General features: G+C 48.7%; 1 protein-coding gene across 3 annotated transcripts in view; it reads left to right on the top strand.

The window, feature by feature from the left end:
• The first annotated feature begins 4,923 nt into the window (after positions 1 to 4,923).
• Positions 4,924 to 25,537, top strand: part of SYMPK (symplekin scaffold protein) — a 30,331-nt gene continuing 9,717 nt past the window's right edge. The window contains exons 1-18 of one of the 3 annotated variants that reach the window (XM_083515719.1): positions 4,924 to 5,189; positions 10,462 to 10,620; positions 10,723 to 10,788; positions 11,714 to 11,767; positions 11,983 to 12,056; positions 12,796 to 12,922; positions 13,061 to 13,310; positions 14,558 to 14,728; positions 16,179 to 16,418; positions 17,023 to 17,177; positions 17,493 to 17,643; positions 18,328 to 18,538; positions 19,522 to 19,672; positions 19,761 to 19,996; positions 21,574 to 21,655; positions 22,383 to 22,496; positions 24,529 to 24,676; positions 25,252 to 25,412. In XM_083515719.1, coding sequence (XP_083371845.1) covers positions 10,507 to 10,620; positions 10,723 to 10,788; positions 11,714 to 11,767; positions 11,983 to 12,056; positions 12,796 to 12,922; positions 13,061 to 13,310; positions 14,558 to 14,728; positions 16,179 to 16,418; positions 17,023 to 17,177; positions 17,493 to 17,643; positions 18,328 to 18,538; positions 19,522 to 19,672; positions 19,761 to 19,996; positions 21,574 to 21,655; positions 22,383 to 22,496; positions 24,529 to 24,676; positions 25,252 to 25,412 — 2,505 coding nt within the window. In that variant the 5' untranslated portion in view covers positions 4,924 to 5,189; positions 10,462 to 10,506. Of the gene's footprint in view, positions 5,403 to 10,461; positions 10,621 to 10,722; positions 10,789 to 11,713; positions 11,768 to 11,982; positions 12,057 to 12,795; positions 12,923 to 13,060; positions 13,311 to 14,557; positions 14,729 to 16,178; positions 16,419 to 17,022; positions 17,178 to 17,492; positions 17,644 to 18,327; positions 18,539 to 19,521; positions 19,673 to 19,760; positions 19,997 to 21,573; positions 21,656 to 22,382; positions 22,497 to 24,528; positions 24,677 to 25,251; positions 25,413 to 25,537 lie in introns of all 3 variants that reach the window. The other 2 variants (XM_083515720.1, XM_083515721.1) reach the window with 2 other exon arrangements.

Below are 25,537 nucleotides of genomic sequence, written 5' to 3'. Positions count from 1 at the left end.
CTGCTTCCTTTGAAACCCGGGAAATTTAAGGGGCATCATCAAAAAGGGACAGCAGCGGGACACGGCGCTGGGATAAGGGACTTTCCCGCCAAATAAGGGACAGTTGACAGCTATGGTCTGGATGTCGTAACAGAGGCAAGATCCGCTTGTGTGCAGTGGCACCACCAGAGAGCAACCACGCCAAGGAATCTCCATGTGGGCACACACTCTCCGGTGTACACAGAAAAGTGCCTTCTCCTAAGTCAGACCTATTGGTCCATCTAGTCCAGTACTGTCTACACTGACAGGCAGCAGCTATTGAGGGTTTCCGACAGAGCTCTCTCTGAGTCCTACCAGGGGACGCTGGGGCTTGAACCCGGGACAAAGCTACAGCCATACCCAGGCCACTTGCAGAAGTTGCAAAGAGCACCCCGTTTCCACCTGGTTTATTTTACGGATATTTCCTTAACAAACAGAAGCAGGAAATAATAATAGTAATAATAGTAATAGTAATAGTAATAATAATAATAATAATAATAATAATAATTTATTTATTTATATCCCATCCACCCCAGCCAAAGCCAGGCTCAGAGCGGCTAACAACAGTAAAAATAACACAGTTTACATAAAATCATCATTGATTAATTGAAATACATTCTAAAATCAATTCATTTTACATAATCAATTCAGTTTACATAAAATCATCATTGATTAATTGAAATACATTCTAAAATCAATTCATTCTAAAATCAATTCAAAATCAAATTAATGGCAACCATTGGGCTAGAGGATTACCAAAGGAGGGGGTCAGGCTGTGCCTTGGCCAAAGGCCTGGTGGAACAGCTCTGCCTTGCAGGCCCTGCGGAAAGATGCCAAGTCCCACAGGGCCCTAGTCTCTTGTGACAGAGCGTTCCACCAGATCGGGGCCACAGCTGAAAAAGCCCTGGCTCTGGTTGAGGCCAGCCTAACCTCCCTGTGCCCCGGGACCTCCAAGGTGTTTTTGTTTGAAGACCGTAAGTGCCTCCGTGGGCCATACCAGGAGAAGCGGTCCTGTAGGTACGACGGTCCTAGGCAGTATAGGGCTTTAAAGGTTTAAACCAGCACCTTAAACCTGATCCTGTACTCCACCAGGAGTCAGTGCAGCTGGTATAGCACTGGGTGAATGTGATCCTGCGGCGAGAACCCCATAAGGCGTCTCGCCGCGGCATGCTGCACCCGCTGGAGTTTCTGGGTCAGTCTCAAGGGCAGCCCCACATAGAGGGAGTTACAATAATCAAGTCTGGAGGTGACTGTCACGTGGATCACAGTGGCTAGGTCAGGGCGAGAGAGGTAAGGAGCCAACTGCTTAGCTTGGCGGAGATTAAGAAATGCCGCCTTTGTAAGAGCCCAGAGGGTTATTGCTGCTCTTCTTTGACCCCATATCTCTTCCCCTCTCTTCAGTGCTTCCCTCCTCCCTTCCCCATAGTGTCCTTGTCACCCCGAATCATATTTCCAAAGAGGCTCCCGTTACCTCCGCCGGTTCCCTGGTTCCCAAGGCGTTGTCAGGAGAAAGGCTGATCCAGCCTCCGGTTCTAGGATTAAGGATCCAGAAGGGACACAAAAGGAAACCAGGAAAAGAGCACAATTAACTAATTACCTCCCCTCCTCCTAATCCCTAGTTAAGGAGCGGCGGGTAACCCAATCTTAGTTGCACCCCGGTTACACAATTAAGCTCCCGGGAAACCAGCTAAAACCAGGTAAACATCTGTGTTAGAAGTCCATCCGACTGGGCAGAAAAAGACTGGCAGAAGGAGGGAAATCCCAGGTGAACGCTGGCAAACAACAAAATGGAAATTTCAGAAATTTGAGAATAAGAAGCAGCGGGACAAGTCAGACTAGAATTTAAGTGATTGGATTAACCCCCAATTCGACCACGTGGAAGACATTTTATTTTCTGAAGAAAATCCTCTTTCTTCTGCAAGTTTTTCCTCTCTCGGTCTGAACTCATCACATCATGGAATTATGGGAGGAAAGCTGCAGAACGCAACATTGGCTACAAAATTCAGCTTCGCTGAGTATCTTCACTTTCACTTAAAAAACACAGAGGATGTTTCTAGGCCTTGTAGTTGCAGATATTATTGGAAGCAGGCCAACTGAGTCCTAGAAGACATAAAGAAAGGCTGAATGAGATTGGCAGCTTTTAAAATGATGGGTTTCATATTCTTCGTAGCTCTGACCTCACCTCACACTGTGTGACTAATAGAAGATTAATTTATGCAAAACAGTAAAAACCGCAGACTGAAAAACAGCATGTGCATTTCCATACTACATTTTGGAGGGAGAGCCACGTTGCAGAGAGTCGAGATCGAAAGTGAGTCCAGCGATCAAGGCAGCTTCTGCACGTGCTGTTGAAGTGAGGGGCAGATGGGACTCATCCATCTGGGAAGCGAGACCCTCTGGACATGGGTAGGCAAACTAAGGCCTGGGGGCCAGATCCGGCCCAATCGCCTTCTAAATCTGTCCCGTGGATGGTCTGGGAATCAGCGTGTTTTGACATGAGTAGAATGTGTCCTTTTATTTAAAATGCATCTCTGGGGTATTTGTGGGGCATAGGAATTCGTTCATTCCCCCCCCCAAAATAGTCCGACCCCCCCACAAGGTCTGAGGGACAGTGGACCGGCCCCCTGTTAAAAAAATTTGCTGACCCCTGCTCTAGGAGGAGCAAAACCTTATTCTGAGATATATTGGGGGGGGGGGGGAGAGAGAGAAGGTTGAGGAGTCTTCTTTGGCGATCACTTGTAGCCAAGTAAGATTGTCTTTCATGAACACAGTCTTAACAGTGAGTCCGTGACTGTGAAGGCCAATTCTGGATCCACATGTCCTTCCACAGTGGGGACATTGGTTTCCAGGCGGGAGTTGATCAAGGTGAGGGTTTTCCAAGTGTGCATCTTAGCGCATTTCTCCCTTGCGTCCTGAGTTCAAGCATCTTCAAAGCCCATGACACCTTTGGTAAAGGCTGTTTTCCAATTGGAGCGCTCACAGGCCAGTGTTTCTCAGTTGTCGGTGTTTCTATGACATTTTTTAAGATTTGCTGAGAAGGCAGCCCCTCTAGGAGGAGCAAAACCTCATTGTGAGATATCTTTGGGAGACGCCGCTACCAGGGACGCGGACTTATAAAAAATATTGGGGGGGGGGCCCGGGAAAGCTCATGAATAATAAATAAGCTCATGAATATGCAAATAAAGTGGCGCCGCCTCCTCGTGAGCGAATAGGGGAGAGCGTGCTGCGCCTATTAATCAGCTCTGAAGGTGGAGCTTTTGCTCGGGAGGGAGGGCAGGAGGCATGCAGCCCGACCCTGTGCATTTTGGGCTGGGGGAGGGGCGGCGATGGCGCTCTGCTGGAGGGGCGCCGGAGATTATTGGGGGGGCAGAGCCCCCCCAAACGAATTTTTGAGGGGGCTCGGGCCCCCTCAAGCCCCATGGAGTTGGCGCCTATGGCCGCTACACAAATCCAGAGTCCCTAAGATGGTTGGCTGGCAACTTGAACGCCTCCTTCTGGCAACTCCTGCAGCCAAGCTGGTGCCAAATGCATTGCTCTGCTTTCTTTTGGACCAGCGAGGCCAAGAGGGTTGTTTTCTTTTGTTTCTGTTGTCTGGGCAATCCAGAACCACACTGCCCAGGCTTGCGATTTGACTTCGCCCCCCACCCCAGGCGCACTCCATTCTCCCTCGAGAGAGACAGATGCTCACAAATCAAGGCTGGCAGGGCTTGTACCCCAACAGCTGTTGAAGTGCCAAAGGTCATTCCCTCCTCATATAAAGGTAAAGGACCCCTGACAGATAAGTCCAGTCGCGAACGACTCTGGGGTTGTGGCGCTCATCTCGCTTTACTGGCCAAGGGAGCCGGCGTTTGTCCGCAGACAGTTTTTCTGGGTCATGTGGCCAGCATGAATAAGCTGCTTCTGGCAAAACCAGAGCAGGGCATGGAAACGCCATTTACCTTCCCACCAGAGCGGTACCTATTTTTCTACTTGCAATTTGACGTGCTTTCGAACTGCTAGGTTGGCAGGAGCCGGGACCGAGCAACGGGAGCTCACCCCGTTGCAGGGATTCAAACCACCAACCTTCTGATCAGCAAGGCCTAGGTTCTGTGGTTTAGAACACAGCACCACCCGCATCCCTTTTCCCTCCTCATATATTGTTGTTTAGTCGTGTCTGACTCTTCGTGACCCCGGAGCACGCCAGGCCCTCCTGTCTTCCACTGCCTCCCGCAGTTTAGTCAAACTCATGCTGGTAGCTTCGACAACACTATCCAACCATCTCGTCCTCTGTCATCCCCTTCTCCTTGTGCCCTCCATCTTTCCCAGCATCAGGGTCGTTTCCAGGGAGTCTTCTCTTCTCATGAGGGGGCCAAAGTCTTGGAGCCTCAGCTTCAGGATCTGTCCTTCCAGTGAGCACTCAGGGCTGATTTCCTTAAGGATGGAGAGGTTTGATCTTCCTGCAGTCCATGGGACTCTCAAGAGTCTCCTCCAGCACCAGAATTCAAAAGCATCCATTCTTCGGCGATCAGCCTTCTTTATGGTCCAGCTCTCACTTCCATACATCACTACTGGGAAAACCATGACTTTAACTATACGGACCTTTGTTGGCAAGGCAAGGTGACAAGAATATAAGACCCAGATCTCAGAATATAAGACCCAGTATATTCAATACTAATCCTAATTATCAAGTGTGGATTGAACAAATGCGGGTGACCCTCATTGGATGGGAGGGGCCTATTGGACTCTATTTCCCAGAGTTCCTCGCGGACCTCTAGAGTCTCGCAATTCCGCGGTGACTAATGACAACGAAACACCCCCCTTTGAGAGAGAGAAAACTACATTACCCATAAACCCTTGCAAGCAGGCCTCTTCTTTGATAGGTTGAAAGCGGGTTGTGTCCTCCCCCGGCATCCACGTACCCAGAATGCAGCACGGTCCGCGTCCGCGTCCTCCTATTAAAAGGGGCGGGGTGGCGCCGAGCAGAGAGAGCCTTTTTGAAGGAAGCAGACTACGCTACCCAAGAGGCTTTGCTCCACGCGCAAGCGCACTAGTTAATAATTTAATACATATTTACCTCGAGAAATTTGGTTCCGCGAACATGGAGGCTTTGAAGAGGGCCGCCTAAAAAAAAGGAAAAGGAAAGCCGCCTGGTTCCCTTCGCTCGGTGCGGCTCTGTCGATAAGAGGAGGCCGGTACGGTTTGAAACGGAGAGGCAGGCTTTGGGGCCTAGGGGTTGTCATGACAACGGAAAGGGCCGTTGGAGTACGGAACCCCCCCCCCGCAAAGATGGGGATTTAGTAGTTTTTATTAATTTAGTTATATTTATGCGCCACCGTTTTCTCCGGGGAGTTCCAGAAGGCGCAGTTACCCCCCTCCCCGTTTTATCCTCGCAGCAGCCCTGCGAGGTAGGCCGGGCTGAGAGGGAGGGAGGCTGGCTCCTCCCTGGGTTGGGGGGGAGCTGATGGGGTTGGGAGGGACCCCCAGGGGTCATCTAGCCCAACCCCCTGCGGCAATATGTTTTTATATATAGTGGTACCCCGGGTTACGCTTCAGGTTACAGACTCCGCTAATAGTGCTTCAGGTTAAGAACTTTGCTTCAGGATAAGAACAGAAATCGTGCCCCTGGCGGCGCGGCAGCAGCGGGAGGCCCCATTAGCTAAAGTGGTGCTTCAGGTTATGAACAGTTTCAGGTTAAGAACGGACCTCCAAAATAAATTAAGTTCTTAACCCGAGGTACCACTGTACGCTGGAAGCCACCCAGAGTGACTGGGGCGACCCAGTCAGATGAGTGTGGTGCAAATAAAATAATAATTATAATACTGCAGGAAGGGTGGCCACTCAACCTCTTGTGTAAAATAACTCTAACAAAGGAGAGAGCCCACCGCTTTCTGCTATGGCAAGGGTGGAACTGCTGGTGTGGGGGCAGAACGGCAAGGTGGACCCGGCAAGAGAGCCCTCCGGCTGGTTCAAGCCAATGGTCCATTTAGCTCTGTTTTCAAAGAGTGGGGCCTGACTGGATGACCCTTGCTTTCCCCAGCCAAAGTGATCTGTTCCACGGATTTCCTGGCTGGTAGCTTAGCCTTCTGTGTTAAAACTACAGTGGTGCCCCGCAAGACGAATGCCTCGCAAGACGGAAAACTCGCTAGACGAAAGAGTTTTCCGTTTTGGAGGTGCTTCGCAAAACGAATTTCCTATGGGCTTGCTTTGCAAGACGAAAGTGTCTTGCGAGTTCCTGCGGGTTCCCCCCCTTTTTCTAAGCCACTAAGCCGCTTATCAGCTGATCCGATAAGCCGATAAAAGCCGCTAATAGCGCTAATCCGCTAATCCGTCAATGGGCTTGCTTCGCAAGACGAAAAAACCGCTAGACGAAGATCATCACAGAACGGATTCTTTTTGTCTTGCGAGGCACCACTGTACATGTTGAAAGCAACACTGGTAACCGGTAGTGGGGAGACTCCATTGCCATTTCCAGTATATTGAGTAAAGCCTCTCGCACACAGATTGAAGGTGGTCTTTGGGTTCATTAGATTCAAGGTCTTTGGGGGTGTATAGAGATGGTTTGCGGTAAGTATTTTCAGAAACTGGACAAAAATAGGAGGGAAATTTTTTCTTGGTGTACCTTTGTACAGTAGGAAAACAGGAAGCCTTGTTCAATGACACATTCCAGCCGGGCAAAAAACACTTGAGGATGCAAAGCAGGGCTGGGGAGAGGGAATGGCCTCTGGAGAATCTTTATTATTATTATTATTATTAAATTTTATTGAATAATACAAGAATATCAAAACAAATTTCAAACATGTCCATATAAACACGATTAGAATCATAGAATCATAGAATCATAGAGTTGGAAGAGACCACAAGAGCCATCGAGTCCAACCCCCTGCCAAGCAGGAAACACCATCAGAGCACTCTTGACATATGGTTGTCAAGCCTCTGCTTAAAGACCTCCAAAGAAGGAGACTCCACCACACTCCTTGGCAGCAAATTCCACTGTCGAACAGCTCTTACTGTCAGGAAGTTCTTCCGAATGTTTAGGTGGAATCTTCTTTCTTGTAGTTTGAATCCATTGCTCCGTGTCCGCTTCTCTTGAGCAGCAGAAAACAACCTTTCTCCCTCCTCTATGTGACATCCTTTTATATATTTGAACATGGCTATCATATCACCCCTTAACCTCCTCTTCTCCAGGCTAAACATGCCCAGCTCCCTTAGCCGTTCCTCATAAGGCATCGTTTCCAGGCCTTTGACCATTTTGGTTGCCCTCCTCTGGAGTTTGTCAGTGTCCTTCTTGAACTGTGGTGCCCAGAACTGGACACAGTACTCCAGGTGAGGTCTGACCAGAGCAGAATACAGTGGCACTATTACTTCCCTTGATCTAGATGCTATACTCCTATTGATGCAGCCCAGAATTGCATTGGCTTTTTTAGCTGCCACGTCACACTGTTGGCTCATGTCAAGTTTGTGGTCAACCAAGACTCCTAGATCCTTTTCACATGTACTGCTCTCAAGCCAGGTGTCCCCCATCTTGTATTTGTGCCTCTCATTTTTTTTGCCCAAGTGCAATACTTTACATTTCTCCCTGTTAAAATTCATCTTGTTTGTTTTGGCCCAGTTCTCTAATCTGTCAAGGTCATTTTGAAGTGTGATCCTGTCCTCTGGGGTGTTAGCCACCCCTCCCAGTTTGGTGTCATCTGCAAATTTGATCAGGATGCCCTTGAGTCCATCATCCAAGTCGTTGATAAAGATGTTGAATAAGACCGGGCCCAAGACAGAACCCTGTGGCACCCCACTAGTCACTCTTCTCCAGGATGAAGAGGAACCATTGATGAGCACTCTTTGGGTTCGGTCAGTCAGCCAGTTACAAATCCACTGAGTGGTAGCATAGTCAAGACCGCATTTTACCAGTTTCTTTACAAGAATATCATGGGGCACCTTGTCAAATGCCTTGCTGAAATCAAGGTAGGCTACATCCACTGCATTCCCTTCATCTACCAGGCTTGTAATTCTGTCAAAAAACGAGATCAGGTTAGTCTGACATGACTTATTTTTCAGAAATCCATGCTGACTATTGGTGATCACAGCATTCCTTTCTAGGTGCGCACAGACTGTTTGCTTAATGATCTGCTCCAGAATCTTCCCTGGTATTGATGTCAGACTGACTGGGCGGTAATTATTTGGGTCCTCTCTTTTCCCCTTTTTGAAAATAGGGACAACATTTGCCCTCCTCCAGTCTGCCGGGACTTCGCCTGTTCTCCAGGAATTCTCAAAGATGACTGCCAGTGGTTCTGAGATCACATCTGCCAGTTCTTTTAATACTCTTGGATGCAGTTCATCTGGCCCTGGAGACTTGAATACATCTAAACTGGCCAAGTATTCTTGTACTATCTCCTTAGTTATTCTGGGCTGTGTTTCCTTTGCTGAATCATTTGCTCCAAATTCTTCAGGTCGGGCATTGTTTTCCTTATCGGAGAAGACTGAGGCAAAGAAGGCATTGAGAAGTTCAGCCCTTTCTGTGTCCCCTGTTTGCATTTCACCATCTTCTCCTCTGAGTGACCCCACTGTTTCTTTGTTCTTCCTTTTGCTACGAACATACCCATAAAAGCCTTTTTTGTTGCTTTTAACCTCTCTAGCAAGCCTGAGTTCATTCTGTGCTTTAGCTTTTCTGACTTTGTGTCTACACGTGCTGGCTATTTGTTTGAATTCCTCTTTGGTGGTTTCCCCCCTTTTCCATTTTTTGTACACATCCTTTTTTAATCTTAACTCAGTTAAAAGTTCTTTAGATAGCCACCCTGGCTTCTTTAGGCACCTTCCATGTTTCCGTCTCATTGGTATTGCCTGATGTTGTGCTTTTAGTATCTCCCTCTTAACAAACTCCCAGCCATCATGAACTCCCTTTCCTTTTAGTATTACTGTCCATGGGATCCCACCCAGCACTTCCCTAAGTTTTATGAAGTCAGCTTTCTTAAAGTCAAGAAATTGAGTCCTAGTATGCTTGGCTGTTCCTTTCCGCTGTATAGTAAACTTCAGAAGAGCATGATCACTCGCGCCTAATGATCCTTCCACTTCTACCCCACTAACCAGATCATCAACATTGGTTAGGACCAGATCTAAAATGGCTGTTCCTCTTGTTGCTTCTCCCACTTTCTGGACAATGAAGTTGTCTGCAAGGCCAGTGAGGAATCTGTTTGACCTTATGCTCTTGGCTGAGTTTGACATCCAACAAATATCCGGGTAATTGAAGTCCCCCATTATTTACATATTTCCCAAACGAGGACAATAGAAAAGGATAAAGAAAAAAGAAAACACAAAAAAAGAAAAATACTTTCCATAAACCATAATACCAAATTTACACTTACACACATTACGAAATAAAAATCTTAGTTAAAATATTTTAAAAGACTTCCACCGCCTTCACCACATGTCTTTTGTTATCTAGTTCGCCTTTATCTCTGTTCTTCACTTCCTTCCCTTAAGTTCTTTCCTAATCGATTAAATCTTTGTATTCTTTATATTCTTCACAACCAAATTTTCATATTTGAACCCTGTTTATGTAAATATTCATCTAAACAATCCCACTGTTTCTGTACCATAGTTTTTGCCTTATTAAGTCCGTCAATTTAGCTAACTTATTAACTTATTAAGTCCGTCAATTTAGCTAATGCGGGTGGCGCTGTGGGGGACCGGGTGGCGCTGTGGGTTAAACCTCAGCGCCTAGGACTTGCCAATCGCATGGTCGGCGGTTCGAATCCCCGCGGCGGGGTGTGCTCCCGTTGTTCGGTCCCAGCGCCTGCCAACCTAGCAGTTCGAAAGCACCCCTGGGTGCAAGTAGATAAATAGGGACCGCTTACTAGCGGGAAGGTAAACGGTGTTTCTGTGTGCGGCTCTGGCTCGCCAGAGTAGCTTCGTCACACTGGCCACGTGACCCAGAAGTGTCTGCGGACAGCGCTGGCTATAGAGTGAGATGAACGCACAACCCTAGAGTCTGGCAAGACTGGCCCGTACGGGCAGGGGTACCTTTACCTTTACCTTTACCTTTAGGTACTCACATAGTCTCTTTTTGTTAGAATGTTATTTCCTTTCCAATGGCTGGCTATCAATATTCTCACTGCTGTTGTTGCGTATAAAATATATATTGATTTTGTCTTTAGGGATATCTTTACTCAAGATTCCTAATAAGTATGTCCTTTTGCTGTGTGAAACCTTTATCAGTTTTTTAATCTCTTCATGAATCATATCCCAAAAAGGGTATAGGGTACCCTTCATCCTATAGCATCTCCAACATTTGTAACTGTTTGTTCTACATGAACTACATGAAGATCCACCACAGATGGTATTTGGCTCCAGATAGATTATCAAAAATGAATAGAACGAACAGCCTCTGGAGAATCTTGAGGGCCGGCTAGAGAGGACCACATTTTGCTCTCCATCCTGCGGTTCCTAATGCGTCCCTGCATGCTTCCTTTCTAGACCTCACCCTGACTGGCTGGATTTTGCCCACTGAACTGGGCAGCCATGGCTGGCGTAAGCAACATGGGCGACTCTGGCCTGTCCCGCATGAGCATCGCCTCCCAGTTCTTTGCCGGGGAGGAGACGTCTGGCATAGACAGCATGACTACCTCGGAGAGGGTAAGATTCCCAGGATCTGGGTCTAAATGTGATAGGTTGTGATAAGCAGTTTCCGAGAACATTTTCTGAAAAGCCGCCTTTCCCTTCCTTTTCAAAAAACAGGTGGTGGATTTGCTAAATCAAGCCGCTTTAATCAGCAACGATTCCAAAATCACAATCCTCAAACAGGTGAGTGGCATCGCTGCCTTTGCATTGATAAAGATCTTAGGTGTAAACTGGGAATTCTTTCTGGTTAAATGGTCTTGTTTCTACAGGGTCTGTGTACCTGGGCTGTCTTAAGACCTGTAGGTTCACGTGAGGCTAAGAAACTAGAAAGGGTATTGAAATATACTTCCCAGTTCCAGGACCTGCATGGCCTAACCTTGGTCTGGGAATGACCGGCAGTAATTATTCTCGGAAAATAGTCCATATCCTGTCTAGTGGGGGCTGGGGGTGGAGTTAGGTGGGACGAAAGAAAGAAATTTCTGTGTGATCCGCTCATGTCCTTCTACAGTTGTAGCCAAGTGAGTCAGCTCCTCCTCCCTTGAAACCTCTTAAGATCAGGAGCCCCACAACCGACGTTACTTTCCATTAAACTCACCACCTTGTAAAAATGACGATGTTGTGTGCAAGGCGGCCTTAAACAGATGTTATCCTCAAGTATATGTGTTTTATGTGCAGTTGCATACTGAACACTTTGGAACAGGGTTTGTGCTGGGAGTGGAAGGGAAGTGTTTCTGAATTCAGGATCTGATGAGTTAATCTGCCTCTGCCTAATTAGGGGCTCTGTATCATGTAATGTTCCCCACCTCTCTTCCAGGATGACTGTTGGGAAGAGGAGTTGTGTGGGTTTGGCTGGTAAGATTTAGTGCAGGCATAGGCAAACTCAGCCCTGTTTTTGGGACTACAACTCCCATCATCCCTAGCTAACAGGACCAGTGGTCAGGGATGATGGGAATTGTAGTCTCAAAACATCTGGAGGGCCGGGTTTGCCTATACCTGATTTAGTGACCGGCAAGTAGGGAGTCGTCTGATCGCCTGATGATACACCATAAGTGTTCTCTTGGTTTACCTTCTCTACTTGGCTATATTAGCTATCCTTTTTGTTTCCCAGGTCCAGGAATTGATTATAAACAAAGATCCCACACTGTTGGATAATTTCCTGGATGTGAGTATTGCTTGTGCTAGAAGCAGCCTTCCCTCCACCATCTCTGCTGTCCATGGACTTGGAACAGCCACTGCTGGTCTTGCTTGGTTCTGTTCCATGTGTGTTCTGTTCTGGCCTGGCCCAGCTCAAAAGTGGGTGGGGCTTTTCGGCCTGTTGGTGGCAGGCTTGAGAGAGAGGTAGCCGCCTCTGACCTTCTCCTTATCCTTGCACCGCAGGAGATCATTGCTTTCCAGGCAGACAAATCTGTTGAGGTTCGGAAGTTTGTCATCGGGTTCATAGAGGAAGCCTGGTAAGTCAGATGTTGTTATGCCATCCTAGCAATCAGCATCCCCTTAGCTGTTTCTGCGGGTCTTTGGGGTGTGTGTGTATACTGCCCTTCCCAGGGAAGTTTTTAGTGTGTGATTGTGGCGATCACACAGGGTCCCTGGACATTTAATGGTCTATTGATCCCTGTGCCACCACTGTGCTTGCTTCCCTGCTGCCACCAACCCGTTACTCTCTGGTAAAACACTGAGTCCAGACAGTTGTTAAAAGTGAACCAAAAAAGAAAACAAGTTTATTTTACAAACATTAACAAGTTTATGGTTTCTCAGATAATATTCCTGTCAGTATCTTAACTTTAGTTTCTTTACTGGCCTATACCTTCTAACTTCAGACGGTCTTCTCAACCCCCCTAACTCTAACTCCTAACTCCTCTAAAAAAACCCTCTGTGCTTAAACCTTATACACAGTTAACTCTGCCCCTTGGGTTCCCATTGGTTAGTCATTTTACAATTAGTTAACCCTTTCCTTATGAACCCAGTATAATGTCACACAGCTAGGAGGGCAAACACCACAGTGATGTTGTATTGTGCTTTTCCTATTTTTTGTTGGGAGCTGCCCAGAGTGGCTGGGGGAACCCAGTCAGATGGGCAGCGTATATATCTAGAGAGAGAGGGTTTGTACCACGGCTGACTAATAGACCCCTGCGTGGTCCCATTTCTTTCATTGCTTCCTTTTTCTCCCAAACTGCTGCCTCTCACCTCCAGCAAACGGGACACCGAGCTGCTGCTCAAGCTTATTGCCAACCTCAACATGCTGTTGAGGGATGAGAACGTCAATGTGGTGAAGAAAGCCATCCTCGCCATGACTCAGTTGTATAAGGTGGCGCTGCAGGTGAGCTGCTCCCCTGGGGTGGGGTTGGAGGCAGCTGAGCTTCCTCTTTGGGCCCCCTTTGCCTGCCTGGTCCCTGCCTCTTGTTTTCTGCCTCTCTCTCTCAAACCTGAGGCTGCTAATAATGCTCCCCGCCAACAGTGGATGGTGAAATCCAGAGTGATCAACGACATGCAGGAGGCCTGCTGGGAGATGGTGTCCGCCATGGCCAGTGAAATCATCCAGCTGCTGGACTCGGACAACGACGGCATACGCACCCACGCCATCAAGTTCGTGGAGGCGCTGATCATCACCCTCTCTCCCCGGATGCCGGAGTCGGAGGTGCCCAAGCGCCACGAGAACGACATCAGCCTCGACCGGGTCCCTGAGGACCACCCCTACATCAAATACAGTAAGCGGGTGTATGGCTACCCTTTATCACACACACACACAGCCCAACAAGACAATGACAAAAATCCACCAACAGCATACAAATCAGTATGGGTAACCTGATCCAAAACATTCACCCACCCCACTCACACATGGAAACATTCTGTTGTTGTTGTTTAGTCGTATCCGACTCTTCATGACCCCCTGGACCAGAGCACGCCAGGCACTCCTGTCTTCCACTGCCTCCCGCAGTTTGGTCAAACTCATGTTCATAACTTCGAGAACACTATCCAGCCACCTCGTCCTCTGTCGTCCCCTTCTCCTTGTGCCCTCCATCTTTCCCAACAACAGGGTCTTTTCCAGGGAGTCTTCTCTTCTCATGAGCTGGCCAAAGTCTTGGAGCCTCAGCTTCAGGATCTGTCCTTCCAGTGAGCACTCAGGGCTGATTTCCTTCAGAATGGAGAGGTTTGATCTTCTTGCAGTCCATGGGACTCTCAAGAGTCTCCTCCAGCACCAGAATTCAAAAGCATCAATTCTTCGGCGATCAGCCTCAGCTCTCACTTCCATACATCACTGCTGGGAAAACCATGGCTTTTACTATACGGACCTTTGTTGGCAAGGTGATGTCTCTACTTTTTAAAACATGAAAACATAGACCACCACAAATGAACAGCCACACCCTAGGCCAACCCCAACCTCTCTCACCACCAAAGGAACACAAGTGAATAGCAGAGAACCTGCACAAGTGATGCTGAACAAACCCCCCCACATATATTAAGTATAATAGAAACATTGCCACCCAACCCCACCCATCTTCCCCCTCCCCCTCTTTCCCCCTTTTCTTCCTAATGTCTCAACAAATGAAACTGATTTGTAAAAATGTTACATGGGGGGGGGGGGGAAATAATATGAGAAAGTGACATTGCACACACTTTTGTAAGTCAAGAAAATCTTTAATTAAAAAAATATATCTATATATACAGTAAGCTGGTGAAGCCAAGGGAGGCGGCAGGGCTCCTGGGAAAACAGTCCTGGTCTGGACTAACAATAAGGATGGATAAGTGCAGAGCCCAGGAAGGGGTATCAGGTGTCTTGGTCATCCTGGGAAGGGACCAAACATTGTCTGCTCTGAGCCCCCTCCTGTCTCGCCTGGATCATCTGCTGCAGGTGCAATATGGCAAGGTGCTTGCAAAGGTGGCGGCGGCTGCAGAATGCGTTGAGATCTCCACCAGCCGTTCCTCACTGCTGCTTTTTGCCTCTCCCTCTCAGACGTTCTGTGGGAAGAAGGGAAGACAGCGCTGGACCAGCTGTTGAAGTTCATGGTCCACCCAGCCATCTCCAGCATCAACCTGACAGCCGCGCTGGGCTCCTTGGCCTCCATCGCCCGCCAGCGACCCATGTTCATGTCAGAGGTGATTCAGGCCTATGAGACACTGCACGGTAAGCCTGCTAAGCTCACCATATCTGGGACCCCGTATGTATACCTATTAAGATCGATCTGGCCTTCATTATTGGGGCTGCCCTAGTCTTTAAAAAATCTGAAATCTTCCAATCACCTTGAGGTGTTCCCTAAAGACGTGTAGTGATGGCGCCAGGTGTGCTTCTCTGGGGAGAACATTCCACAAACAGGGAGCCACTTCTTGTTGCGACCCTCCGAACCTCTCTGGGGTGCGGGACATAGAGAACGGCCTCAGGTGACAAGCGCCGGGTTCGGGTCAGTTCATACGGGGAGAGGTGATGCTACAAGTTTGTGGGTCGTAAATCCTTTGACCCACGTGAGTCTGCTGCAACGGCCCTGCAATAAATTTGATTTATTGCCACCCTGACAAACTGCAGTGGTGCCCACACGCACACACTGCCACACTTCTCAGTTGCCGGATAATAGCAGAGTTCACACACAGCATAAAATGGCTTGTCTGTGTCAACGTGGTGTCTTCAATAACTAAGCTCGACACCAGTGCTTCTATTCTAACTCTCTTTATTTAGAAGCATTCACAACAGAAAAGAAAAACCTACAGAATCTAGCTGCAGGCTTGCAGCTTTCTGTCTCTAACAAAAACGAAACTACCTTGCTCACATTCTCAGACAGACTGCTCTCCAGAGAGAGCTCAGCCCCCCCAGAGCACAGATCAAAGGAAAATGCCCGGGTCATGTGGGCAATGCACCCAGTGAATCAGAAAGCTTCCTGGAGTGTTAACTCTTGGCTGTCCAGAACCACAACAGGTGATCCTTAAGGTATTGAGGTCCTGAGCTGTTTGGACATACAGTGGAACCTCAGGTTACATACTCTTCAGGTTACAGACGCTTCAGGTTACAGACTCCGCTAACCCAGAAATATTACCTAGGGTTAAGAACTTTGCTTCAGGATGAGAACAGAAATCGTGCTCCAGCGGTGCAGCGGCAGCAGGAGGCCCCATTAGCTAAAGTGGTGCTTCAGGTTAAGAACAGTTTCAGGTTAAGAACAGACCTCCAGAACTAATTAAGTTCTTAACCCGAGGTACCACTATATAGGCTTAATCAGCTAAATTAAGCGGGCCCAATGGTGAGGTGCTGTAGAAACAGAGGAAGGCTGAATATTTCATATTTCCACTCAATTTCATCATCATCATCATCATAAATTTATTATTTATACCCCGCCCATCTGGCTGAGTTTCCCCAGCCACTCTGGGCAGCTCCCAATCAAGTGTTAAAAACAATACAGCGTTAAATATTAAAAACTTCCCTGAACAGGGCTGCCTTCAGATGTCTTTTAAAAATAGGATAGCTGCTTATTTCCTTGACATCTGAAGGGAGGGCGTTCCACAGGATGTTCCTCCTTGGGCCCGGGATCTGGGTTCCTCTCTAATGTTGTCGCTTGCTTGACTAGTTTCCTCTGCCCTCCTGCCGACAGCCAACCTCCCCCCGACGCTGGCCAAGTCCCAGGTGAGCAGCGTGCGGAAGAACCTCAAGCTGCACCTGTTGAGCGTCCTCAAGCACCCGGCCTCCGTGGAGTTCCAGGCGCAGATCACCACCCTGCTGATGGACCTGGGCACGCAGCAGGCCGAGATCACCCGCAACATGCCTAACCTGAAGGAGCTCCGCAAGCGCCCGCGGGATGATAGCGACCCTGCCATGAAGAAGATGAAGATGGGTGAGCGGGCAAAGGAGGGGCAGGAGTGGTCCGTGGGGAGGGACAGGCTCTTCTCCAAACGCTGTGATGATCCCCAACCGTGCAGCACCTGCCCCACCACATAAAACACACAAAGACTTTCTCTTTCTCTTTTTTAAAAAAAAGATATTTATTAAGGTTTTTAAAGTGTAACAGTGAAAATAAAAATTAAAATAGACAAAATGCAAAACACAACATAAAAACAGTTAAAAAAACAAATAATTTTCCATAACATATCTTCCTTACGCTTATTTCCCCGGACCTCCTCATACCTCCCTTCTTTGTATTCCACTTCAATTTGTTAGTTCAGCAAATCCTTACCATTAAGCTTTTACCCATTTAAAAACCTTTTTTCATGTCTCCTAAAGCATTGCAGCTGGAAACCACTCAATTTCTATCCAACATCCTTCTAACATTCATTAACTTTACAATATTTCTTTAAATAGTCTTTAAATTTCTTCCAATCTTCTTTCACCGACTCTTCTCCCTGGTCTCGGATTCTGCCAGTCATTTCAGCCAATTCCATGTAGTCAATCACCTTCATCTGCCATTCTTCCAGAAAAGACTTTCTCTTTCTCTGCTGCAGAGCCAAATCTTGGGGAGGATGATGAGGATAAAGACCTGGAGCAGGTGGCAGCCCCAGTCCCCAAGCCCTCCATCCAAGTCAGCACGCAGTCGGACACGGACATCACCGCTGAGTTTCTACAGCCCCTTCTGACTCCAGATAACGTGGCCAACCTGGTAGGTTTAGCCGGCGAACGCGGCCCTTGGCTGCTCCTCGCTTGAGTGCCGGGAGGGGAGAATCTTTTGCCAAGGGGGCCTAGAAAGCAGACGGGGTGGCAGGAGACACAACTTCAGCTTAACCGAAGGGTGCTCTTTCTGGAAAAGCCGGAGAGGCACATGTCCCTTTGCGTAAAGTTAGCCTGGCACGCCTCATCCTTGTGAAAGCTGGGTGAGTGGAGGTGTAGGGCAAGATGGGCTTTTTCTTAGGAATAGAAGTGTTCTCCTGCTTGGCTCTGGCATGCCAGGCCCTCTCACCATCTTTCTGTCCCCCAGGTGCTCATCAGCATGGTGTACCTGCCTGAAAACATGCCTGCTTCCTTCCAAGCCACCTATACCCCGGTGGAATCTGCTGGCACTGAGGTCCAGATCAAGCACCTTGCCCGCCTCATGGCCACCCAGATGACGGCAGCTGGGCTAGGGCCAGGTATGCCCCTAAGAGGGATTTCTGGGGGAGTTGCTATGAACTTCTAGCACAAATGGTCCCAATCTCTGGCTGTTTGAGCAATACAGTGGTCTTTGTATTTGCAAGGTTTTGCTTTGTTTTTGCATGGGCCCATAAAGAAAAACTAACTGGGATTCGACGTTTTGTGGGTGTGATTTTGCCAACTCTTCCATAGACACAGCTGAATGGGTTTAATTTAGGGGTAGGGGAGTCTTCCTTTCCCTCGTAGGCACCCTTTCAGGGGTCGCATGCCAGTCAGTGAGTGGGACCAGAGCCCAAAGCAGGCAGAATAATGTGTGTGACTCTTCTATAGCAGGCTTCATCCACACAAACGGCAGTTTTCAGACATCCCAAAGAGGGCTGCTTTTGACCCTGGGACCGAGGTTCCTGATCCCTGATTCAGATCCTCAGAATGCTTGTTATTGAGGCTAACTGTCATACATGATTACCAAGCCCAAACAGTAAAGCTGAGCCACATACTGAGGTATCCGGTATACACATTTGCAGCACTGTATTTCAGTTCTTGCTATTTATTTATGTAAGGGGTCTGGGAGCGGTCTCTCTCTACCTACAAGACAGAAAAGAAGTTTAAAAAGTTACAAGTTAGGGGCAGAAGATGAAGTGGGTTTTGCCAGATGATTAATCCCCTCTTCCTCTCTCCTGCAGGTGTGGAGCAAACCAAGCAGGTCAAGGAGTCGCTGAAAGAAGAGAAAATGCTCAAACCGGAAAGCGTGCTGATCAAGCGGCGCTTCTCTGCTCTCAATACAGGCCAGGCCATTTCTGTGTTGGGAGCCCAGGGCTCTGTCCCCTCTCCTGAGTCTGGGGTGCCGCAGACCAAGCGGCGCCCAGAACCAATCATCCCTTCCACTCAGCCCAGGTGAGAGCCTGGTGAGAGCAACACCAGCCAGTGTGGTGTAGTGGTTAAGAGCGGTGGTCTCGTAATCTGGGGAACCGGGTTTGCGTCTCCGCTCCTCCACATGCAGCTGCTGGGTGACCTTGGGCCAGTCACACTTCTTTGAAGTCTCTCAGCCCCACTCACCTCACAGAGTGTTTGTTGTGGGGGAGGAAGGGAAAGGAGAATGTTAGCCGCTTTGAGACTCCTTTGGGTAGTGATAAAGCGGGATATCAAATCCAAACTCTTCTCTTTGTCCTTTGAGGTTGAAGGGGGCGGTTCAGTTAAAGAACAATTAACAGGCAGCTCGTGAGACAAATGATAAACACCATTTGGAAAAGGCCAAACACAGAACATAAATGTATATGTGTTTATCAAGGTTGCAGCATGGTCCTAAAGTTACAAGACTATCTAGTTATAGATAAATCCACGAAAACGGGAGACCTGTCAGAAAAAGTTGAGATGATTTCTTCCCATTCACCTCGGCTGTCATATCCTTTCTCGTCTATCTAGATTGTAAGCCCCGTGGGGACTGGGGACCGGCCTCTCTCTCTTTGTCTCTATTTAAAAGCACCCTGTATGTGGATGGAGCTACACAGAAAACTAACCTATTCTCTCCAGTTGGTGGCCACTGTGGTCTCCCTGCTGCTCTCCTGAGCTGGTTGTGTGCAAGAAGGAATGTGCTTTGAGCAACCAGCTCTCGCAGGAGCAGTCTCCTTTTTTGCAAATCCCTTCCCGAGTGGCTGCTCAGCTTCTGTTTCCAGCTGCTGGAAGATCCCCCGCTTTCATGAACTTGTGTCCTTACCCTGTTTCCAATTCCCCTGCGTAATTGCAAAGTTTTTCCCCAAATCCTTGCAAAGAAGACATGGGGCACTGGTTGGATAAAGCACCCTCTTCGCTTGAGCTTCTTCTCCTCCAGCTCTTCAGAGGCTGATGTGCTTTCCTTTCTCCCGCCTGCTTCTTCCCAGGTTGGCCGGAGCCACCGGCCGCAAGAAGATCTTCCGCCTGAGCGACGTGATCAAGCCTCTCACGGACGTGCAGATGGACAAGCTGAAGCTGGCGGCCGTGAAGCGGATCCTGTGCTCCGAGAAGGCCGTGGCCTGCAGCGGGGCTGCCCATGTAAGTGTCTCCCGCAGCCTTGTCGCGGTGGGATCCTGGTTGGGTCCAGCATCTCCACCTCACCTTCGCCAGCTTCCTTCTTTTGCAGGCCCGGGTGAAGATCCTCTCTTCTCTGGTGACCCAGTTCGAGGTCCCTCTCAAGAGCGAAGTCCTGAGCTTCATCCTGGACGACACCCGCAACCGCCTGGACCTCGCCTTCGCCTGGTTGTACCAGGAGTACAATGCCTACCTGAGCCAATACCCCTCCGGCTCTCTCGACAACTACGACGAGTGTCTCATCGGCCTCCTCTCCGGTCTGCAGGAGAAGCCGGACCAAAAAGATGGGTGGGTGCTTGGGGCCTTGTAGAGGTGTGTGGCGGGGTGAGGATCAGGGACACAAAACCTCCCCTTTGATTATTTGATTTCCCTTTTAACCCCGTGACTGCCAGGCATTTTGAGAGCAAGATGGGTAAGCTACTAAACGCACCCCAATATAAGCTATGGTGACCCAATGTAAAGTGAAGGTGGTGACAGTCCTGTGTGAGTGTCTGGAGGCGGTTGGAGGATGGATGGCGGCAAACAGATTGAGACTGAATCCTGACAAGACAGAAGTACTGTTTCTGGGGGACAGGAGGCGGGCAGGTGTGGGGGATTCCCTGGTCCTGAATGGGGTAACCGTGCCCCTGAAGGACCAGGTGCACAGCCTGGGAGTCATTTTGGACTCACAGCTGTCCATGGAGGCACAGGTTAAATCCGTGTCCAGGGCAGCTGTGTACCAGCTCCATCTGGTACGCAGGCTGAGACCCTATCTGCCAGCGGACTGCCTCGCCAGAGTGGTGCATGCTCTGGTTATCTCCCGCTTGGACTACTGCAATGCGCTCTACGTGGGGCTACCTTTGAAGGTTACCCGGAAACTACAACTAATTCAGAATGCAGCAGCCAGACTGGTGACTGGGAGCTGCCGCCGAGACCATATAACACCGGTCTTGAAAGACCTACATTGGCTCCCAGTACGTTTCCGAGCACAATTCAAAGTGTTGGTGCTGACCTTTAAAGCCCTAAACGGCCTCGGTCCAGTATACCTGAAGGAGCGTCTCCACCTCCATCGTTCTACCCGGACACTGAGGTCCAGCTCCGAGGGCCTTCTGGCAGTTCCCTCACTGCGAGAAGCCAAGTTACAGGGAACCAGGCAGAGGGCCTTCTCGGTAGTGGCGCCCTCCCTGTGGAACGCCCTCCCACCAGATGTCAAAGAGAACAACAACTACCAGACTTTTAGAAGACATCTGAAGGCAGCCCTGTTTAGGGAAGCTTTTAATGTTTGATGTATCATGGTATTTTAATATTCTTTTGGAAGCCGCCCAGAGTGGCTGGGGAAACCCAGCCAGATGGGCGGGGTATAAATAATAAATTATTATTATTATTAAAGTCCCGCCTCCCCCACAAGAATATTTCAAGCATTTATCATCATAAACATTTTTTAAACATACAAATTTTCTTCTTAACTTCCCACCCCTCCTTTCCTAATTGGCTCAGTCCTTGCCCCACAGCTCCTACAAGACAGGCCTGTGGCCAGAAATTCCTCACGGTTGCGGAATATTCTGGTGGAGCCAGTGAAACACAGAAATACTTGAAACTTCAAAATCTGCTCTTTTAAATCGGGGCTTGTTCAAAGAACCAATTCTCCCGTACAAGTTTTAATCAATTTCTAATATGCTTAGGAATAAGATTAAGGGTAAAGGAGGGAGAAAAGCATGCATACTTTGTTCTGAGATGGAGCACGTTGGCATGGCACAGGACTGTAAAGGCCACCAACTTAAAATGTTGCATCCCTGGTTATAAAATAATAAAGTTATTTCTGATTATTTTTTTCTAAGCTCCTGGCCATGACCAAAGCTTTTTCTGTTGTTGTTTTCCTTACACAGGATCTTTACCAAGGTGGTACTTGAGGCCCCACTGATCACCGAGAGTGCCCTGGAAGTGATTCGGAAGTACTGCGAAGATGAGGTGCGTCCCTAATCAGATACCAGCTAGGGTTCATCTTAGAGCTCCCTCCATAGCCTTACAAGATTGCAGGGAAGGAAACTCTGTTTATACACCGGGGTCTGGCCAGCAAAGTATGCTTGACACGTTTTAGGGCAATTATAAAAGGCATTCCTATCAGTAATCCTACCCCAAACTAGAAGAAATGCAATGAAGGCTTCTGGGACCTACAAAAATAGGCTGCTGGATTGGCTATTCTGACCTTGCCTCCTCCTTCCAACTCGCTCCTGTTTCACAAAAGCATCCCTGCAAAGTTCTCCGAAGGTTGGTGCATAGTTATGGCTTGTTGGAAACAGCGTGTGGGTTCCCCACCCCCCGGCCACAGTTTAAAAGTTTAAACATTTTACACCGTTACTCTTCCCCCAAACTGACAGCCTCCCTGGGAATGTGTTCTGGGAGTTTGTTTGACTCCCAGAACTGTTTGAAAACCAAGGCACGGCTTCTTATTGGGTATAGGAGCTTCCTGCACTCAATCAGAAGCTGTGGAAGCTGTGTTGTACATTAGACTTCCAAAAAACATTCGCAAACCGGAACACTTCCGGGTTTGCAGCGTTCGGGAGCCGATTTGTTTGGGAGCCAAGCCATTCGACAACCGAGGTACCACTGTACACACACACACACACACACACACACACACTGCCCAACACATTAACTGCACATGCTCAGAGCTTCTTTTGCAACTCTCTTACAGAGCCGGACGTACCTGGGCATGTCGACGCTTCGGGACCTGATCTTCAAGCGCCCGTCGAGGCAGTTCCAGTATCTGCATGTTCTCTTGGATCTCAGCTCCCACGAGAAGGACAAGGTGAGCCTTGAGCCTGGAGCCTGTCTCTCTGGTGCTGTGGTGTGGTCCGAGCAATGCAGCTGAAATAAGCTTTCAAGTCACTCCTAACTGACCAGGGTGCCTGCAGGACTGCCTGCTCTTACACGAACCTACCTAGCTACTAAGACCACCCTCAGAGGCATGGCTCTGTGTCCTCCTGCTTATAGGAAGTAAGCTGGGTGGTGACTGGAGGGCCTTTTCAGCTGTGGCACCTTGACTTTGGAACCTCCTGAAGAGATGGCCTGGTGCCACCTTTATTATCACTTTGGTTCCTGCCGAAAGAAGAGACTGGGGTGGGGTGGGGTAAGAGGTTAATCTAGCCCAGCATCATATCCTTGTTGACATTTCCATTCCACCTTAAGGAACAAACATGGGATTGTTACATGTCACATGTCTGTTTACATTCCAGCACAGTATGCTGGGAACTTCCGTTGTGTATAGCTTTTGCTTTTAGCTGCTGTCTCTGAGACAACATGAGAGAGAGACGACATGTTTTTGTCCTGATTTATGATTAATAAATCTGTAGTTGTAGTATGCTTCCACAAGCCTCACACCTATTCTGTGTGCACAATTCAATCTTCTGAAGTGTGCCCTGGCTCTCAAGCCCGGATCGCTGATTTACATCAGAGCAGAGGCCGATGGGTCTTCGCAGCGGGGCGGCTGGAAGGAGACGACCCAGCCAGGGCTAGCCACCTGGCCTCCCAGCCCTCTGCATGTCGACAGTCCTCACAGTGACCAATGAGATGCACCTGGGAAGCATGCACGCAGGACACCAGTGCAACAGGCCTTTTAAATTTTGTCGCACGCTTTTTGTAACTGCTTGCTGTGCTTTGTTGAATGGATTTTACAATGGTGTTATGGTCATCTGGGAGTGGACCAGTGCTGGGCAACAGAGAGTGGACTTGGTGGTACTTTGAACCACTTTGGGGGCATCGTGCCCTTAGAAAAAGGCACTCTACGTGGGGCTACCTTTGAAGGTGACTCGGAAACTACAACTAATCCAGAATGCGGCAGCTAGACTGGTGACTGGGAGTGGCCGCCGGGACCATATAACACTGGTCTTGAAAGACCTGCATTGGCTCCCAGTACGTTTCCGAGCACAATTCAAAGTGTTGGTGCTGACCTTTAAAGCCCTAAACGGCCTCGGTCCAGTATACCTGAAGGAGCGTCTCCACCCCCATCATTCTGCCCGGACACAGGTCCAGCACCGAGGGCCTTCTGGCGGTTCCCTCATTGCGAGAAGCAAAGCTACAGGGAACCAGGCAGAGGGCCTTCTCGGTAGTGGCGCCCGCCCTGTGGAACACCCTCCCACCAGATGTCAAAGAGAACAACAACCACCAGGCTTTTAGAAGACATCTGAAGGCAGCCCTGTTTCGGGAAGCTTTTAATGTTTGATGTATTGTAGTATTTTAATATTCTTTTGGAAAGCCGCCCAGAGTGGCTGGGGAAACCCAGCCAGATGGGCGGGGTATAAATAAATTATTATTATTATTATTATTATTATTATTACTACATCCCTAGCTGATCAAGGAGACTGAGAGCCTTGGTGATGCCTGTACATTTTCTGTCTCCAACCCTCTTCAAATTCTTGCCTTTGCTCTCCTTTTGGGGAAATGTCTTCTCTGGAACTTGCTCACAGTGGGAACAAGAACCAAAGAACACTAGGGCTCATCCAGGCTTCCTTTTTTTGCTGCATTTCTAGGCACCGGTCCATGCTTTAAAGCATTGTGTCAGAGTGCTCCCACCCCCCGGTGCTTTCTCCACAAAAATCTGCTCTTTACCATTGAATCAGAGCAAAAGGCAATCTGCAGAAAACCCGAGTTGCTCTTTGTTCCTGTTCAGCACGAAAGAGTGGCTTTTTGCAGGGAAAGTCCCTAGGGGCGGGGCAGAAAGTAAGTGTGGAAGAGCCCTTGAAAATAATCTCAAATTTGAAGTTGGTTTTTAAAAAATCCTTGGGATTCCTGAAGCTTGCTAAGGCACTGTCAAACGACCCATCTTTTGCCACCCATCTCAGGTTCGCCAGCAAGCGCTGCTCTTCATCAAGCGGATGTACGAGAAGGACCAGCTGCGGGAATATGTGGAGAAGTTTGCACTGAATTATTTGCAGCTCCTGGTCCACCCCAATCCGCCCTCTGTTCTCTTTGGCGCAGACAAAGATACAGGTAACTGGGCTGCACCAGATCCAGCTGTGTCCGTGAGCAGGTGGCTTGGCCAAAAAATAATGGTAAAGGTGAAAAAATCCCCATCGCCACTTAGAAACTGCTCACTCATGTGAAACTGTTTCCTGTATGGAGCCTTCACTGTGAGGCAAAACAGTGCATGTGTTGTGAACTTCTGGGATAGTTCAGTCCGTAGAGCACGAGACCCTTGATCTCAGGGTTGTGGGTTCGAGTCCCGCGTTGGGCAAAGATTCCTGGTTGTAGGTAGTTGGACTAGATGACCCTGGTGGTTCCTTCCAACTCTACAGTTCTCTGGTTATATATGTGACGGGTGATGGCGTTCGCTTTCCTCCGTGCTCGAATGGCGTCCCATGTAAAAGAAGCTTTTCTAGGTTTATGGCTTTCCCCCTTTTAAGTTAAACTTATACAACAGGAACTCCAAAAGGAGATATTTCCCGTTTCACAGCTCCATTTCCCTAGTTGTGGTGAATGGCAAGGAGCCTGTCCCTGTGGCATCTGACACTGCATAATCCTTGGCATCCGGTCTCTTTCTTCCCAACCCTCTTTTTGCCTTGCAGAGGTGGCTGCTCCCTGGACAGAAGAGACCATCAAGCAATGCCTCTATCTCTACTTGGCCCTCCTTCCCCAGAACCACAAACTGATTCATGAACTGGCGTCTGTATACACGGAGGCCATTGCCGACATCAAGCGCACTGTCCTCAGGGTTATTGAGCAGCCTGTGAGTCGGCTAGAGAGGGGTACTGGGTGGTCCACCACAGGGGCGAACGAAGGCGTCGTGACACCTGGGGCGGCAAACCACTATGTACGCCACATGTGTGTCGTCGTTACGTACAGCGCATGAAT

The sequence above is a fragment of the Podarcis liolepis genome (genome assembly GCF_965112155.1).
Source record: "Podarcis liolepis genome assembly, chromosome: 7".
Classification (NCBI taxonomy): Eukaryota; Metazoa; Chordata; class Lepidosauria; order Squamata; family Lacertidae; genus Podarcis; species Podarcis liolepis.
The sequence above is the reverse complement of the archived record's forward strand: the minus strand, read 5'-3'. Positions and strand labels throughout refer to the sequence as shown.